The sequence below is a fragment of the Neodiprion virginianus genome, chromosome 2 (assembly GCF_021901495.1).
Source record: "Neodiprion virginianus isolate iyNeoVirg1 chromosome 2, iyNeoVirg1.1, whole genome shotgun sequence".
NCBI lineage: Eukaryota > Metazoa > Arthropoda > Insecta > Hymenoptera > Diprionidae > Neodiprion > Neodiprion virginianus.
This window is the reverse complement of record NC_060878.1, coordinates 12,651,216-12,670,299: the sequence shown is the minus strand read 5'-3', so window position 1 is coordinate 12,670,299 and position 19,084 is coordinate 12,651,216. Positions and strand designations below refer to the sequence as shown.

The following is a 19,084-nucleotide window of genomic DNA, read 5'->3' as shown; positions in this document are numbered from 1 at the left end:
TCGGCTTGGCTGACAATAAGCAAAATAGTATGTCAGTGATTTAAGTGGAGTAAACGTCTGTGAATGGGGTGTATGAGCTTTTTGAAAGACTTGCGCCGGTGCGAGAGAGACAGCACTTCAGCTCCGAGCTATCTCTCTCGGCTCTAAAGCAACCGTATACCGAACCATGTAGTGCGCGTTCTACTTGTATTATGGTTCAGTAGGTACATACGGAACACCAGTGCCATATTATTTCAGGTAGCTACTTATTTATGTGGAGTTCAGTCTCTTTGTGTAGTCTCCATGCGTTGGGAAGCCCCACACCACTGAAAAGTGAGTGGAGTTACGAGACTTGTAGACGAGACCGTGGTCCCAAACGCGGATTGAGGAATTGTGGGTAATGGTCTGTTGAACTAGCACAGCGCCGTGATATATCGAACTACAATACGTAGGTACATGCAATAACATGCTTTAAGTAACGCCAGTACTGCAGTACTTCAGTCTCTGGTCCTTCTTCCTCTACTACGGTACCCGCAACTTCTTTTGCTTATTAATCACAACTCCTGAATCCGCCTCAGAACCGCTACGCAGCGCGCGGCGCTCTCGGTACTACCAATTTCAGTAACCGAAATTGATCCCACTTTTATCGTGAGCTAGGTGTCGGAGTTCGGTCTACACTCTAATATTACTTCCTGGTTTTAACAAGCTCGGTGTAACTTCATGTTCTTGTGAGTCAGCCTTTTGACTAACCACAATCGTCCTGTAACAAGAAAATTTACACAATCGTCTGCCAACCGAAAGTTATAATTGCGAGATCCGTGGTCCAACACTCAGACGTTCCTAGAAGTGTAACATTCATTCAAAATCGGTTTAGTAGAGCAGGAGAGATATAAAACTACTGCCAGTGCTGATAACAAATGGCGAAACATATTCACAGAGATGCAAAATGGCTCAGGGTTAATTTTAGAACGTGGTACGATAGCGATTTTGCAAAAATCCTGTTTTTCATGTACTGAGTAAAGTCCAGGTATTTAGAATATCTCGTCGGTTTCACGTTACATTTTGATAAACTGATTTATGACTCATCTGATTATTGTCAAACATCCAACCAATTTTGAAAAATATCAAAATCAGATGCATTTTACTCTATGTCGATATAAATTCTGCGAGAGAAAACTATTTCGATCAGTCCCATTTGGATCGGGTCACGCGTTAGGAAGGCACAACAGAAAAATCTAGAAGTGCAGTTGTACCTTTCAATTACTTTATCTTGCAATGTTTTATCATGCGCCTTGAGACTCCTGGGTTTCCAATATCGTATTTGGGGCGCTGGCCCATTTGGTCTTTTTAAAAAAACAAGGCACTTATATTCGCTGGAAAATTTTCGAAGAGAATCGTAAACACAAAGTAGGCCCAATCGACGAGCAGAAGGCCTGCTCGCCACCTCCTCCCACAAGAAAACTCTTCAACATTGGCAGTACGATACCCAAGATTTCCAAAACTATAGGGACCGTGCACACTAATAGATTCTCACGAAAGTGAGAATGTGTAGTCGTATACATGCATACATTTTTCATTACAAGTTTCGTTCTGGACTTTAGATGTCGCAACTAGTATGTATGTATATGGCTACACATTCTCACTTCCGTGAGAGTCTATTAGTGTGCACGGTCCCTATACAATAGTTGCGCGGGTTATATCTGGGAATTGAGTACCAACATTTTTCCGGAATAGTGTCGAGACAATCCACAAGCTACAATTTTAACTCATTATACACAAAGCTGCAAGACATTCAACGAATACTCTTCGACTAATAACTCGTATGGTATTTATCGAGACCAATTCAATTGGTGGAACCATGGAGCACAGTGTTATTTTCACAAGCTGCACGTGGAGTCGTTGACCCAAGCGCAGCAACGATCAATAAGGGACCCTACCGGATCCTTAGTTGCGACAAGATTGTTGTGGATGGTAACAGTATTCGGTGGGTTACGCAATCGCCAACAAAGTTTACTCACGCATTCCGAGACCTTAGACTCTGAAGCCTAGAAACGAGAGTCGGAAATGTTAAGAGTACGGTCCTGCACGCGGGTTCTCTGCAACTCCACTAGACGGATGTGTCGTTGTAATGTCGACATTCAGATGATTCCAACTCAGCAACACTGACATCAATTTATAATTCTCAAATACACTTCTAGTTCCGCATTATACTTACATAGTTTTCTTATTGGTAGTTTCTTTCTTCAGAAAAAGTATCATATACATCGTATAGTCAGAACTTTAGAAGTACGTACATGGTTTCAAAAAAAAATATAATTATGTCTCAAAACTGAAAAGTAGGAATTGAATAATTCTCTGCATTGATTTTGTACTCATTTTTTAAAATGATGTATATACTTCCAAAGTTATGACCATGCATATTATATAAAATTTTAATACATATTCACGTTTTGGAGGTTTGAAAAATTGCGTCCGATCGTTTTCATATGGCCGTCCGGCTTTGCGTACGATTTTAATGATTTTAAGGATGAATCAATTCGGTTCTACTAATCATTTCTTTGGAACTAATTCGATTTTGACCAAAATTGGTCGAACCGTTTCTGAGATATTTGCGAAAATAAAGATTTTGATGACTAGCAGTAACTGGAAGCTGGATAGATCAATTCAAACGAAATTCGTGCTATTGATTCGGCTACATTAAACTCAGAACTTATTCATCGTTTAGCAAAATCTGGCGAGACATCTGACACTGGTTTACATTTGGCCGTGAATTCAGATAACGAATTCGCGTATTCCACGTGTAAGAGTCATTAAAAAATATCTGTTGAAGTTTGTGTCACTGACTCGAGCGGTGGAAAAAGGGAATCTTTATTCATGACCCTCTGTCAGACCGAAGATTGAAAGTCGCGCAGAGCCTGGCCAACGACCTGGATATTATCATAGAGGTAGCTTGGGGAGCAAAAACCGAAGACTTGGTGTTACGTAAGCGTAGGCATGGATTGTAGGAAGAGTAAGTAGGAAGAGAAAGCGGCACGTCTGCATTTGTTCACGGCCTTGTGACTTCATGCATCTACGAACGTCATGATGCCTACCAGTTGCACACGTGTCTTCGGTCAGCGACCTTCCCCGTGAATTCCACCCCACCTACACACTGGGAAAGCGAGAGGCTCGTTCGTCTTGATCCTGATCGTCAAGCTGAAATATGGTAATGGTCTTCAGACTTCCTTCTGGATACATAAATTACTACTCCAAATACGCGAATACTTTATTTCTGGGATCAAATTAAATTTTTTTTTCAAAGCAGTATTGTAAGGCTTTGAAAAAAGTTCAATTTGATCACAGAGACAACGTGTTTCGCATATTGAAAGAGGGCCCAATCTTACGGAAATCAGATATACAGAGCGAATTTTCTACACAAAATATGCTACAGTTTCTTCTCTACAAAAATGATGTCCTACAAAATAATATGGACGTCAGGGCGGATTCTACAGAATCCAGTCCTACGGAAATGAATTCTGACAGGAGAGGATAGTTTTTACAGAAATCATGTCTACAGAGTTTGGTTTTACAGATAGAAGCCTAATTTGTTCTAGTTTTTGGGAGGACACAGTGACCACTCGCATTCTTATCAGGGAATTGTGTATTGTATTTTCAGATATACCTAACTTATTCTAACCTTACGGAGCCACAAATTAATTAAATGCAGTTTCCGGACAAATAATTCTGAACCTATTTTACGTAATTTTTGTAGAAACTAACTTTGTAGAAACGGTCCTCTGCTGACAGAATTAATTTCTGTAGGACTCGGTTCTGTAAAATTGGTCCTGACGCCCGTTTTATTTTGTAGAACAGTATTTCTGTGGAAAGGGACCTGCACGACATTTTCTGTAGATCAGTCAGTCTGTTCTTCGAACCTCTGAACTTCGTTCAGTAGGATTTGTGCTTTCCTACGTAAAATCACCAATGGAAATGGAGCCCAAATAGCATACTACGGACCTTATCTCAATACCAGTTTCTTTATTTGTGGTCTCGAAGAGAATATGCTCATAATTACGTCCACATCAATTTTCATCCTCAATCACGGAATTACTCGATCTTCCAAGGACGATGATTTGAGCAGTGAAAACGTCAATATTATGTACGATTTGGATTGAAATATTTTTGAATAAACCATTGGCGATTTTTATATTGTTGATATTACAAGTCTATTGTTAAACAACGTTGGATCGTATTTTAATGGAAACTGTTCACAACACCAGAATTGCAGTAGTAGAAGATGCAAGTAGCCATAAAAAGTGATAATTACGCTAAATTACCAGCAGCTAATATTACAGTTTGGTTCAAAGTACTGCTGTGCATAATCTGCACTCTGCAGATCTCTACTTGCGTAAACATCTGCACTTGGTCGGTGGAGAGGATTTGCAAGTGCCCTGTTGGTAAATTGGAAATTGCGAGTGTAGACCAAGCACCATTGGAACAGTTAGCACACTGTACTCTGCAAAGAAAAGAGGAGTTACTGATCAAACTATGTTGTCCAAGAGAAGGATGAAGCAATGTGAAGTTCAACACAATAACCGGATTTCGGTGTTGAAAAATCTGTAACATTTTTTTCGAGTTGCAGTTTTCACTTTTTTAAATTATTTCTCGCCCAAGTTTACGAAAGTAACTGAATAATTAATGCCGAGAGAATTGGCTAGCTACGTTTGACTGTAACTTTTGTGTTATGTCACAGGATGTTAAAATTGTTGCGACTTATTTTGCCAAGTTCCTAAGGTTACAACAAAAAATATGTGTAACAGCTTGAAGAACTGAAAACAGTCACCAGTTGCCACGTAGGTGGTAAAAAAACCCTGAGTGATAAATAACTCATAGAATAACTGAGACGGGATCAAGTTGACCTTCACGCCCGCGTAGATATTCAGTCATTTTAGAAACGACAATTTGATGCACAAGCAGGAAGAAGAATGTTATTTTTATTTGTGAAAAAATAAAGAAAAACTTTATCTTATGTTTGTGGTAACTTAGAATATCAGTGTGTCATCTGTACATTTATTTCCAAGTTCACATTTCCAGAATAAATTGTCATCCAGGATATTGACTGAACTGGTCAAATGAAGTCGACATATTGTGAGAACATTTGCATGGGCATCAGCCTGTGTGCTTGCGGTCGTAATTTGCGGGGGCATTCCCTTCGCCATTTCAGTTTCAACGCGATTGCGATGTTCTAAGGTCGTTGCCGATGTGTAGCTTAAAACAAGTTGCGTTGAGATTGGTCAAGGTACGACACCACTGTAGAGTTTGCCCCCACCAGAGCCGTCGAGCCGCTGCCCTTGCCGCGCCTCTCCGCGACTTGGCGACCGCATCGACCGGAGCAAACCGGCAGGCCACGAGGCGCGATGAGGCAGCCGTCGCGTCGAGCGCCAGCCTAAAAAGCTGTGCTCGAGATCGCGGGGTGAGAATCGGCTCTCGGTTTTCGAATACCTCAACCTAGGTTTCCAAGCTGTCAGAATGGGGATCCACACTGCTCAGTACGATCGCAGCGCCCTCGAGATGCTAGTGTGAAGATGCCGGGTACGAATTTGCAATTGTCTATTTAGACCGAATGCTGGGTCTTTCTTTTCACACCAACTGGAGGATAATGGTACGGATAAATGGCACGAATATTTCTGACTTCAGACGGTATTGTAGCCCCGATATATGTTGAGCTAGGGGCACGACGAGGCATCGATAGTTACATCTGTCGCCATGGCATGGCTGGGCGTGGGGAACTCGAACCACCACGCAGTCCGTTGCCCCTCCAGAGGCGGTTGTCGTGGTTTTCCGTCCTACACGTGCAGGGCTCACAGTGGGTCATTGCTCTATACGCTTTTTGTTGAATAGTATTATCACGGCCGGGATGGCCTTACGTGTGCAAAAACACCAGGTTCAATTTTTCAGGAATAATTGTTCAGCACGAGTTTCGATTTCACTGCCCTTGGCCCCATCCTGATTGCTCTTCCGCCGTCTGGTATGATTGTTCATAACTGCAGCTAAACGCTTAATGATTCACCCTTCGCACCATTCGGAGCGTCAGATTGTCCGTATCTGAAATAATGTGACAATTGCGCTCTTAAAAATTGAATACTCTTACGTTCGTTATTATATAAACCTTATTTCAACTTCAAATATTTAGAATATGCAATCTATTCCAATACCAAAATCCTACTATCCTTGAAAGAACGTTACTATTCGAGTATGTACGTTTGGCGAAATATGGCAACGGGCGAGGAACATGCAGCACAGCCATTAAGCTTAAACTCTTGGGTTATAAGCCCATCAGTACTGCTTTGCAGGAATTTGAGGCGTAGCATACAATCAGACCCCCCCTTCTCGGCCACCCATAGAATAAATAACGCATTACAAGAGCTGCATAACTTCTGTTTTATTAAAATGTACTTTTTCACAAATGCAACTGTGCGTCTATTTCGAGGAAAGTGAGCGTTTCCGAACAAATAGTCACTCATTTTTAAGTAAATTTTTAGTAGTTATCGAAAAAAATTCAAGAAAGATGTATATTTTCTGATTCTTCCAAGTCGTATGTGTGCATGTGTATTATACAGATAAAAGGAACGTTCGGTAAAGAAGAGATACTTATACAACACATCTTTGGCATAACTGAACTGATTTAAAGGTTATCGAATCGACTCAAAACTACAGTTCTTTGCTATTGTGAAACAGCACCCGGCTTGGAAACAATTCAGCTAAGTTTGACAATTACACAAGTACCTGAACGGCGATTATAAAAGCACAATTTAAAAATTCACACCATTTAAAAATAATAACGATCAAGACGATGATAAAGATAGTGACAATGCGAAATTTAATCAACTTGCACATCGTTTAGACTTTCAGTGAAAAAATCTTCACCAGGATATAAATATTCATGACCTGAAAGAACAAATTTCAATTATACTTATCGGAAACAGCACGCAAAACCGCAGAAGCATTGCAGCAACCTATCTGAGCAAGTTTTAAAATATTTGGTATAAGCTGTGCGATGTTTCTGTAATGTTACGTACAATATAACCCGCAACAACATTTTGATACCCACTCTTGTACATTACATGCACTTGCTATAGTGCTGTAATGATCGAATAAAATACCTTTAAAATCACTAAATAACAATTTTGTTTGTTTCACTCATCCATTGCTTCGGTAGCCATTCTTTCAGGAACATTAGGAAGGCGACTATTTGCAACCTAATATGCTGAATAATCGGAACATTTACCGTCAGGTGTAAAATGTGGATACATGATTACGATAACAGTACTTCATAAACACAGCATTCGATGTACAAGAGTTTACAACACAACATACAACAAAACTTGGTAACATTGCTGCAATATTCCTGCAAAGTTCTAAATGTCAACATTGTAGCAATATTTATTGCAATGTACAGAAGTTCAACATGTCGTTCTACGCAGCTTTGAGCTATTCCTGCAATGTAGCAATGTAACATTGTAGCAATATTTCTTGCACTGTAAAATATATTCATAATCTTTGCCCCCCCCCCCCCTGAATAAATGGAACGGGTCCAACCTCGGGGCCTAAGTCAATTTCCCTGGGTGAGCAGCGGAAAGGGTTGGGATGACGATAGGTGTCCTGAATGATGCAGCGTCCTGGTACCCTGGCAGAGGTCAGATCCGGGCTGGGTTTCGAAGTGGCGGAGATGTGCGAAGGAAAAATCGAGGCTGGTTGAAAGTGAAAGAAAGAAAGAAAGAAAGAAAGCTGGGGGTGTTTTGTTTGTGGTGAATCGCCGCCATCGCGCCGAACGTTCCACCAGCGGTAGCGACCACGGACACGACGATCAACAATGACAAAGCGCCGTGCGTGCCGGTATATATAGGACGAGTCGTAGGAACGTGGAATTTTGCGCTTGTTTCTGTGCGATGTGGAGTGTGTTGATGCACGCGCCGCAGGTCACCGCGTCCTCTGCGTCGTTCGCACCGTCTTTGTCTGACTCGCACGCGTGTTTCTCGGGGGAAACCACGACGACTGCCTCCACGTGCTGGGAGAAACACTTTGCCGTCCTAAATTGTAGGTCGTCGTCGCGCTGGCGTTCAGGGGTCTCGGCTACGCGGAGGGGGGCGAAACGGGTGGGGAACTCGGAGCACGGTGTCCCTGGCTTCGGCAATTCGCTTCGGGACGCGTCGATCCTTTCCGCCGCTCTTCGGCTCGAGTAGGAGGTAAACATTACACAGTATGATTGGCCATTCCGAGGCGGGTCCTTCGGTTTCCCTCAGTTTTAGAGGAATAATTCACTGAACGAGCCAAAGTTTTATTCGAAAGATCAAATACAACTATACGATACATCGGCTCCTCTTTATTGTGTGGTTTTCTCAAAAGTGTTGCCAGTTACTCTGCGAACTAAGCGGATTAATATACCGCGGGACATTTGAAACGGAGAAATAATAAGACATATAATTGATAAAACTGGTTCGTGACTCTGGAACATGATCATTTAATTTTCATCATATGAAGACAACAGGACTTGAAAAGGCAATCAGGTATGTAACACTCATTTTTTCAATCTCATTATCCTTATTATCTCGAAATTATCATTATTTTTAATTCAGAACAGTGAGCGATTGCAAAATACGGTATTCTAATAATTATTAAAAAGAAACTGATTACAATTTACCCTAGAAATGAAATATCATCAAATTGAATTATTGCGGCAAATATTTTTCTCAGAGTACCGAATCACAATAGTTTATTTTCCCGAAATGTCACGAGCCTAAACGGTGTCGCAAATCTGGAAGGGCGTCACGAGGATTCTGCTGATTAAGTCGAAGGATCTTTCGGATTGAATTAAAAATTTGATTTTGTCCTTTAATTTTCATACCATCCGATGAGTAAGATATGACACATGTGTCAAATGGTAAATTTCATGGCTTGATTTATATTTGAGTACAAACATGAACCAAGTGTTAGTACAGTTCATAATGTCAGTAAAATTGTCCAAATGATCAAAAAACTAAACTATGGTCTATGGATGACATTGTATGAGAAAGCTAGGTTGTTTGATGAGTCGTGTCACATAGTAATCGAATAATTCCTGGGTAGCCGTTGATTTTCAACTTTGCGCAGTGTTCTTTGAATAAAAAGAATATGGTATGTGCGAGCATTTTGCGCAGCAATGCAGCGCGCATCGTTAGAGTGGCGATGGTTGCGACTCGTCAGGATCATATTCCCGTCCCTTTCTCGAGCGGCATGGGATTTGATGAATCAATAATCTGGTCCTCAGTTTCGGGGGCTGATTCGCGTGCATTTTTTCTTGCGGTTTTGGGAATGTCAGGAACGACGAGTACTGGATGGCAATAAAAATAACTATACTTTTTATCGCATTATTCACAGTATAACTAACAGATCCGTGATGTAACGCACCGTCCTTACATCGCGCGCAGCGCGTTGCACGAGGTCGGTGATCGCTATAAAAAAATGTAGTAGATACACGTGGAGGCAGCGGCCATTGGTTTCCCGTCAGGCCGACTGCAGAGCCAACCTCGACTACTGCCTCCGGCTTTCGGTCGACGCGCGTGCAGCAACCTACCACATTGATACTGGCTATCCCGGTGTGATAACACTATGACTTGGCCAGACACGAGTGCTGCTTAAAACAAAAATACGCCACTCTTCGTGCTCCGCACTTTTTCTTTTTGGTCATTCAAATTATTATATTTACTGTTCCGCTATACGGTTTTGGATACAATTTTGCTGATTACTTAGGAACTGGGTAGCGAAATGGATTTTCCGTCTTGCATTCGACAATTTACAGCTAATGGAACCACACCTGACAAAAATTTACGAAATTTTGGAAAAGCTTTTTGCTCTGTCGGTAAAATCGTGAATAATCTTTTGACTTGTTATAATCGATGTAGGTAGCATGCACTGTTCTACAACGTCTAAATTGCCGAATGGGGGAAAGATATTCTATTTCATTGTCTCGTTCAAGAGTGATTCACTAGATTGTGGAATTGTCGCCTTAAGCTTCATCAGGAAACAAAAACACCCAACGTTCCGAACCGGATATGAGATAACTAAACTGTACTCACTCAATACGATTCCAAAGAAGGTCCTGAAAATTCTTTACGGTGATTTCGGTCTGATTTTAATTAAACGTAGGGGTATATAATATGAAATACAAGTACATTCCATTCAAAGGTTTCAAACAGTTTCTGTTATTAGAGAAGCTGCAGCGATGGCGGCAAAACAGAAAGAGCAATCAGATGGTCTTTTTTTATTTTCGAAATAAAACATCCATATCTCTTCTACCTATGTATTTAATTCTTTCCCCGCGGTATAATCTTGGCTATTTTTCAAATTCGTCAATAATTCAATGACCTCCAACAAAAAATGTACGCGCGAGTTTGAATGACGGAGGAAATTTTGTCTCTCGCTACGTTATACTCAAGGTGACGTCAGAGCAAGATCAATAAACACAGGCTCACCCGACATTTCAGTATGTCAGGGTACGAAAAAAAATTCGGGTTCATATTATAATGTCATCCTTACGCACGCAATAGTACCTGTACTCATTTTCAACTTATACAGTAAAAATTTGATGTTAATGATATTCTATGTTTCCTTCTGAAAAGTTTCGATTCTTTACAGAATGTTAAAGAATCCTTTCCAGAGATGTGACATTATACGTAAAGTTAGAGGTGGATTTCAACTTTAGAATTTCCTCTTTTCAGATAAACAATCATACCTTATATTCAGTTTGCACAATTTATATTATACCTTAAAGAATATTCATTAATTTTGCTGAAACTGTACTTTCTGGATATTTAATGGTTTAATGGTGATTCAATTTCTGATAAATTACACCGTTTGAAATATAACTGATTGTGAAATTCTCCAGAGAATTCCGAAATGGCTCAGAGAATTTCAAAGAAAACTTGTGAGGCGATTGTTCTTTGAATTGTTAAGAAAAGGAATTTTTTGACCGGGTTAACTTTTTGGTGTTATAAATTTTGACATGCGCTCATTGATATCTGCGCGTGTATCCACACATGTACACGTCTACGGTATGTATACAGCGCCGAGAGAGGTCGAACGGAGGCTCGGAGGTATGTACATGGCGTGCATGCGCGCGTGCGTGTCACTGCATAAGTGGGTGTTTTGGGCCGAAAAGATAGTGGCAACGATGGTGGGGGTTCCGCTGCAATACGCGAGGCTTTGGGAAAGCCCGTACAATCAAGCCATACGCACACTAGAATCTCTAGAGTAAGGAGCGAGCGCGGCCGGAGCGTGCCTTAGCGATTTGCACACGCAATAAAATCGGTGCTCATCGTCCGTTGTGTAACTTTCAGTAGTCACACAAATACCTACCTCAATCAACCTCGAACTAAACTACCTCATGTTGCCTACCTCGATAGCGGTCAACTCTCTTGTCATAAGCCAAAACTCTGAACACACGTCGCTTTGTTGTGTTTCTCGGTCGAGCCAAAAAATTACCTACAAGAATACGAACCTCTCAAAAGGAACATCAACTACAGACACGGGTACGAAATGTTCTCAAGAACTGGTGTCGTAATTTTATTTTCATACGTCTGAAGCTCCAAATCATAATTTGAATGAAAATTACAGTAACTTATCGGTCGCAAGTTTTTCTACAAACTGACACAAATTGAATGACAATTTCATCTATTCTTCATGCGAATTTCGGAGTAACCGTTCGATCTATTCATTCAAACAAACTTCAGAATTTCAGAATTTCAAGTACGTCTTATGTCGACTGTGTGAAACATAGGTTTATGACGAAGAACTGGTACCGACGTATGTGAACATCGTTTTTGTTTCGTTTTCCAGGTAAACATTGGGAGTGGGTACCGAAAATGGTGAACTTCTACCCGGCTGAGGGGCTGTCAAATCGGGAGGCTCCACCGATGCCGATTGCGAGTCGAGTGACAGATATAGTGGCGATGAACTCTGTGAAGAATCTGGTGTGCAGTCCGGACGTTACGGTGTTTACGGGACCATCGGGAGAGTCTCTAGAGTCTATAACGGAGGACAAACTGTACCAGTGTTTAATGTGCCACAAGACGTTCAGCCAAAAGAGCGTTTATCAAAGTCACGTAAGGTCGCACAGTAAGGAGGGCGAGGATCCGTACCGGTGCAACATATGCAGCAAGACATTCGCCGTCCCAGCGCGGCTCACACGCCACTTCCGGACACACACAGGTGAGAAACCGTACCAGTGCGAATACTGCAACAAGTCATTCTCGGTGAAGGAAAACCTCAGCGTCCATCGGCGAATCCACACCAAGGAAAGGCCTTACAAATGCGATGTCTGCGAACGGGCCTTCGAACACAGCGGCAAGCTCCACCGCCACATGCGGATACATACGGGCGAACGGCCCCACAAGTGTTCGGAATGCGCGAAGACGTTCATCCAGAGCGGGCAGCTGGTGATTCACATGCGTACTCACACGGGAGAAAAACCGTACGTCTGTAAGGAGTGCGGTAAGGGTTTCACCTGCTCTAAACAGCTGAAGGTGCACACGCGGACGCACACAGGCGAGAAGCCCTACACCTGCGACATATGCGGAAAGTCGTTCGGCTACAACCACGTGCTGAAGCTGCACCAGGTTGCGCACTACGGCGAGAAGGTATACAAGTGCACGCTGTGTCACGAGACCTTCAATTCGAAGAAGACGATGGAGCTGCACATAAAAACGCACTCCGATTCGCCGGGTTCGGGCTCTCCGCGGAACGCGTCACCCGTAGAGCCCGTCATCGAGATTTCGCAGCTGGGCTCGGGCGGCGGGGTCGGCAGCGACAAGGAGAATAAGACTGACCCTGCGACGCAGGCAACCGGGTATTCGCAGTCCCGCGACTTCGCCTACTACCTCTACCCCCGCGACCAATATAGCGGTCACGCGCCAAGCCCGACCGGTGTAAATCCGGCGCTTCTTGCCGCTGCAGCCGCGGCCGCGGCCGAGGATCGCACCTTCCAGCCCTCGCCCGAGACTTACTACCTCTACCCACCACCCGCTGCCGCTTTTTCGACCTACGGTCTGCCCGATCCCGCCGCTGAGTGCGCGCTGCTCGATCTCCCCGGGAACGATGCTCGCCGTCGCGTCGAGGCTGCCCTCGAAGTCGTCGAAGAACAGCGGCAACGAGAGTGCGGTCTCCAGCGGCAGCCCATCCTCACACCGCCGAGCAGCAACCCCGTCAGCCCGGCCCCATCGCCTGATCCGCTCGACCTCGCCGTTCCAGTTAGAGAGACGCTCATTCTTCCGCCCCGGAAACGTAGCAAGATGATACTAGAGTCTATGGAAAGTGAGAGGACTGGCATCGCCTCGCAGAGACAGAGCTCTGTCATCCAGTACGCCAGGGCGTCGTAGTTCGTTCTTCGAACGGTGGATTTTGTCCAATCGCTAACAGACTTTTCAAAGTGCCCTGTGTTTGTCGTTGCAGCGTAATATAAACGATTTTTCACAACTTACGGTTATCGGGTACCGTCGCGATTTAACCGTTGTTGCAACGCGGAGAAGAACTAGATTACATTGAAATCGTTATAATGCGCCTCTGAATGCAATCTGTCGAAACAAAAGATTTTTCACTATGACTGAACGTTATGGGTAATGTCTAACATAAGTGATTCAAATTTTCCTATTATTGACATGGTGTTATGGTCAGTCGTAGATTGAATAGTAAATTTTTGTACAAAGCAGAGAAACTTAAAATAATTAGTTCTAAAAACCCTATTTTACTTTAACATAAATTGATGCAAATGGACGAGATTAACAAATAAGACAATGTATGATGATGTAATACAAAATCAGCGAAATTCAATGGTAATATAACTGACAGTTACATCTTTAGATTAATTTGATGAGTTTCTTTGCTTTTTACACATATAAAAATTGACAGGATTCTTTTTAATGCAAAGACCTAATTGAAATATATGTATTATCGTTATAGCTTTTTTCCTCTAAATTGATGCAATTTTTCACGAGTTTAGTATTAATGGTAAACGGGTGTGCCGCATAAGTAAGCGCGTGAGCTAACTGAATTACGTACGGAACAAGAAAATGGAATGAAAAATTGTTTACAGTTTTCATTTTACGTCTTACAGATTTGTTTATATCACCAACTATTATTTCTATCACCCTATAATGTATGTAATACACAATTTTTCTGTTTACTGTACGCATATAAGAACAAATGATCAATGGTTTCTTACCATTTATAAACGTCCATAATTGTTTTCAAATTCAAACTTGTACATATTATATCGATGTATTCATGTTACCTACAACTACACGATATAAGAGACTGCGAAAGGAATCAATTAGGGTTCCTGATTGGCTCGTATCGGAGAAAATATTTTCCAAGTTCAATTGTACATAACTATGATTGAATCGATTCGGGGCGCACTTGTGTTTCATTATACCTTTCATTCACTCTTTCTCTCTTTCCGTAATCTGGGTTATGTGGCACCGAAATAAATTTTGTACGTAGTAATCGAAGCTGCTACATTGCTAAACATTGCTATACATATACATATTGTGAAGTACCAAACAAAATTGACATCTCTGTGATAACAACTCCGTACTATACCAGAGTATTGAGAATATAAGCTGAGCCCACTGCCAGTACAAGCGTATATATGTATATGTACGTATCCAAGTATTTATATATCACGCATCATAATTTTATAAATGAACGTAACTGTTATTATTATTACTATTATGATTATCTGCATATAACTATATACTATTCGTCTTGTAATGGTTAATTTTTTTTATTTCCGTGTGACCCATTATTATTATTATTATTATTATTATTATTATTATTATTATTATTATTATCATTATCATCATCATCATCATCATCATCGTTGTTATTGTTATTATTATCATTATACACGGCGATGATATATCCAAGCAGCTTCTGAATTGAATATAATTTTTATGATCCCGTGATAAATGTACATATACATATTTAAATCAGATTTAATATACCATTCATCTTATACCTATATGTATATATAATGTTCCTTCACACACAACCCGATTGCAAAAATGCGTATATTTGTATATATTTAACCGATGAAGAATTGCAATAGCAACGGCATGAGGTTCAGTGATGAAAAGAGATATAAAAAAAAGAAAAAGAAAAAGGAATGAAAAAGCGAAAAAACACGAAACGTAACGTGGAGTAAGGAAATAGTAGAATAGTAAATTATAGAACAATCAAGTTATGTCGTCTTTAGGTCCTATTACATTTACAAACCGTGCATAGCGGTCCGACAGCGATTGATATATAGCGGATATACTAATATAGTATATGAGGTATGCCATTCGACTAAATTTCTTGTGTATGTGTATAATACATACATATGTACATACGGATGTGTAAGTAGTTTACTATGTATACCACCTATATCCGCGCCACGCTGTCTCCCTGCTGCGGGCACATCGAACTGATTACGTGTAAAATATAATAATATTACGTTTATATATACATATAATATAATAATAACAACAACAACAACAATAATGATAATAACAATAATAATAATAATAATAACGGTAGTAGTAGTAGTAGTAGTAGTAGTAGTAGTAGTAGTAGTAGTAGTAGTAGTAGTAGTAGTAGTAGTAGTAGTAGTAGTAGCAACAATAACAACAACAACAACAATAATAATAATAACAATAATAATAATAATAACAACAACAATAATGTAGAGTTGCGAATTTGTCACGTATGGCGGATTTGGCATGTTGGATTAAAAGTAACAAGAAAAAAAAAAAGAAATATACATTTATTCTCTCAACGCCGTTATATATTACGTGGAAACTTTTCATTTGTGTGATTCGAACGAATTTCAGAATACGATGTAGTAGAAAACTGTTGAAGGAAAGAAAAAAATACAAGTAAATAGCAAACTAAATAAAATAATTAAAAAAAACTCTGTCGACGTGCCATCGGATGCCTTTGATAATACGGTATTTGCATATTCAGCTCATTACTCTCATCTCATTTCCCAATCATTTTAATCTATATGCAATATATATTAAGTCTATCTATATACCATGTGCGATCACGATCTTCCTCCGTTTTGTCAAGTTTGAATAAGGCCCACCGTGAGATAATTCGAACAAAGAAGAACATAACACACATATATATGCCATATATATATATCCGCCTTACTTACATATAAATACATGTAGAAAAATACCTGCATATTATATGTATATTACCAGCATTACTATTATTACTATTATTATTATTATCATTATTACCATTAATAATATCATCATCATTGCATCATGGTAACTGCGAAAAGAAATAAGAATATACATACAACAACTTGGCATAACAATTATTGATGCACATAACGTATAACACTTAAAAGCGCCAATGTGACGCAAGCCGCCTGCCATTAAGATGTATCTTGTACGTTACTGGATATACTTATAAGTTATTATTATTATTGTTGATATAAAATAAAAATAAATATAAATATTACTAGATAACTTATAAGTTTACTTTTGATTTTAAAACGAAGTACGTTAATAAGTTTGTGTACTAGTTAGTTATGTAAACAGAACCCGCTGACGTTGCAGTTCTATCGTAAACTGCAGTGAATTGCGGGATCTCGTTGACCGTTGTGAAGCTGTGTGTTGTTACGTTGTTTCTTTTGTATATAATAACAAAAACATTATATTTAAATTTAAGTCTGAACCGTTGGTAATTCGTATTTTTTCCCCTCGACACTAGCGTATGTACACCGAATACGAATGAATTTAGCGGGCTGAATTCACTCAAAACACTTAAAACTGTGGACACTCGAGGCGATCAATATTACGATTTTAAATGATCGATTACTAATAGTTTAGCGGGCTAAATTTTCTGTTTTCAGCATTGACTCGATTGTCGAAACATGTATCATTTACACTTGCCATAATTTTCTTTGACCCGAAGCATCACTTGATAGCTATCAACTTCTCAAAATGATCTTCCAGCCGGAGTGAAATCCGGAATGGCGAACACATTGATTCTGCGCTACCTTCCAAATTCACCTGTTGAGTTATATATTCAAAACATTCTTTCTTCGAATCTAACCACATTCGAATTTAACCAGCAGTTAATTCTGGAGAACTTGGGACGCAAAATTTAGTTATTCCTATAAAGAAGCAAGTAAATAAGAGGAAAATAGAAAAAAAAAGAATTACCAATGGTTGACTCTTAAAAGGTTATCTGTTGGCATGAACATGATTTATTCGTATAGTTCAATTACAGTTATCATCGCCATCATTGTCACTATCATTGTCGTCATTATTAATCATATTATATAATAATATTATTATTCCTTTGTTAGAGATAAATCTTATCATATAATAAAGACTTTCAGTTATTATGTGTGGATATCGTCATTTCCCAAGCTTCAACTTTTCCGAAAGATGCTGAAGAATTTTGTGAGCTCTAACAACGTCAAGTTCACAATTCTATATAAAGTTAGGAAAATCTTCAACTTAATAGTGAGCCAGATTTCCTTCAGTGCATGCCATTAGATAATCGACGAATAGAATATAAATCGAAGTTTTGACAAAGTTCAATAAACTACTTATTGATGCATAACTTTGGTGACAATTTTTTTATTGGCTATTCAATGAGAATCAAATAAATGAAACTAAATATATTGGAATTAGGCGCCAACCAGACTGCACAGCTTAGATCCGACGAAAAACGAGGTGGGCCCCCGTCTTCCCGTTCCCCTCGCTGCGGCACCCTCGAAATCTACTTCCCCTAGCCATTCAACAAAATTCGGTAGGGTGCATAAAGCCCCGGGGTAAGTTCAATGACCCAATGTGGATCGCTGTGTCGTTAGGGTGGCCCGGACATTACACAGCACGAGTTCTTCAGCCATGCACATCGTGGGGCAAAGAACGGTGCCATCACAGTGGTGACTGGCGTATAAGCATTGGGCAGGGAAGCGCCCGAATTCGGTGGAAGAGGTCGGCGAACCTTAGCTCGGAAAGTTCGAACCCTCGAACTGACCTTTCGGCTTCTTACTGCAGCTGTCCATTTCTCTCTGTTTGCTCAAGGCATACTAAGAAGCCACACGGCTTGTCGGTGAAACAACGGTCATAAATTTTTTCATTCTCCCAAAGTCAGCTTCGAAAATTCACAGTCAATACTCATTGTGTTACAGGATAGGTTCTTACAGGATAAAAGTACCCAAATATGAAACGCGATCTGGCAGTACGTTCAAATTTGATTTTTTTTTTCAGTGAGATAGAAGCTTTGGTAGAAATTTTTCAACTATCTCAAGATCTTTTACTAAATCGTTCAAAGTTGGTCTTTATTTGGATCGTAAATTATATAAGTCCGTTCTTTGAATGCAGATAGCAAAATTTAGCATAGCAAAACCAAGAAATGCGTCACATATTATCATCGGAGCGTACGATTTAATTAGAAATCAAGAAGCAGTTGGATTAGTGAGTCGAAAGTTCGTGCAGTAAAATATCTTGTACTCCTTCAATTCGTTTTAAAGTCCCTGACCTACAATTATACGTATAAGACCCAGAAATATGTAGTACAAAAATGACTCGGTCGATAAGGGTAACTGGATAAATTACTCGACGTTCTATCCGTCTCTTCAGTTAGACCGGGTTTGAGCTAGATAAATATCCTCGTGGATACTTTTAGCCCAAGTCAGTGAATATAGAAAACTGTTGTATCTACCTCTGAATTGACATTGAGCCGAACGTCTTTGCGTGTACTCCTACTGAACGCCATCTTTAAAATGACATCTCAAACACTTATGAGTCAGGCATCTGTCTTACTGACCGAGTCACGCAGGACGGATTACCTCATTTCGAACGAGTAATCAATTCATTCGTGTTACTCAGTAATGTTACTGACAGATTGAAACGCAAACAGACGGAAAGATTACGTGCTTGTCAGAATTCCTCTGTAAAGGAGAGCCAATTTAAATATTTTTAATCGATCAAGCATTCCGTTGAGCCACGCATTCAGTTATGGTTGTGTTTATAGTTCATAGGCAAGCTCTTAAAAGCGTCGTGAAGCGCAAACACACTCAAAACAA

At 40.2% G+C, this 19,084-nt stretch overlaps 1 protein-coding gene and 2 long non-coding RNA genes across 4 annotated transcripts in view; 1 reads left to right on the top strand and 2 right to left on the bottom strand.

Moving 5' to 3' along the window:
• Positions 1 to 3,085: 3,085 nt before the first annotated feature.
• The window catches only part of LOC124297607 (uncharacterized), a 64,034-nt gene continuing 48,035 nt past the window's right edge, over positions 3,086 to 19,084 (bottom strand). The window contains exons 3-4 of the long non-coding RNA XR_006906641.1: positions 4,286 to 4,474; positions 3,086 to 3,174 (exon numbers count right to left, since the gene is read on the bottom strand). This is a non-coding gene — a long non-coding RNA (uncharacterized LOC124297607). The remainder of the gene's footprint in view (positions 3,175 to 4,285; positions 4,475 to 19,084) is intronic.
• LOC124297606 (uncharacterized) lies at positions 4,937 to 6,300 on the bottom strand. The gene is made up of 2 exons (XR_006906640.1): positions 6,174 to 6,300; positions 4,937 to 6,063 (listed from the first exon to the last, which is right to left on the bottom strand). It is a non-coding gene; the product is annotated as an uncharacterized LOC124297606 (long non-coding RNA).
• LOC124297599 (Krueppel homolog 1-like) lies at positions 8,160 to 15,004 on the top strand. Of its 2 annotated transcripts, none has more exons than XM_046748805.1 (2): positions 8,160 to 8,525; positions 11,833 to 15,004. In XM_046748805.1, exon 2 carries the CDS (start codon positions 11,859 to 11,861, stop codon positions 13,368 to 13,370), a length of 1,512 nt encoding a protein of 503 aa, XP_046604761.1. In that variant the 5' UTR covers positions 8,160 to 8,525; positions 11,833 to 11,858; the 3' UTR covers positions 13,371 to 15,004. The 2 variants fall into 2 exon arrangements, with proteins under 2 accessions (XP_046604761.1, XP_046604760.1); XM_046748804.1 differs by lacking the exon at positions 8,160 to 8,525 and adding an exon at positions 10,688 to 11,525.

What these genes read in the sequence shown, in the direction of transcription:
- LOC124297599 (XM_046748804.1), top strand. Translation starts at nt 11,381, where the DNA reads ATGTTGCCTACCTCGATAGCGGTCAACTCTCTTGTCATAAGCCAAAAC. An exon ending in AACATCAACTACAGACACGG is followed by an intron (nt 11,526 to 11,832) that starts GTACGAAATGTT and finishes TTCGTTTTCCAG; the next exon opens with GTAAACATTGGGAGTGGGTA.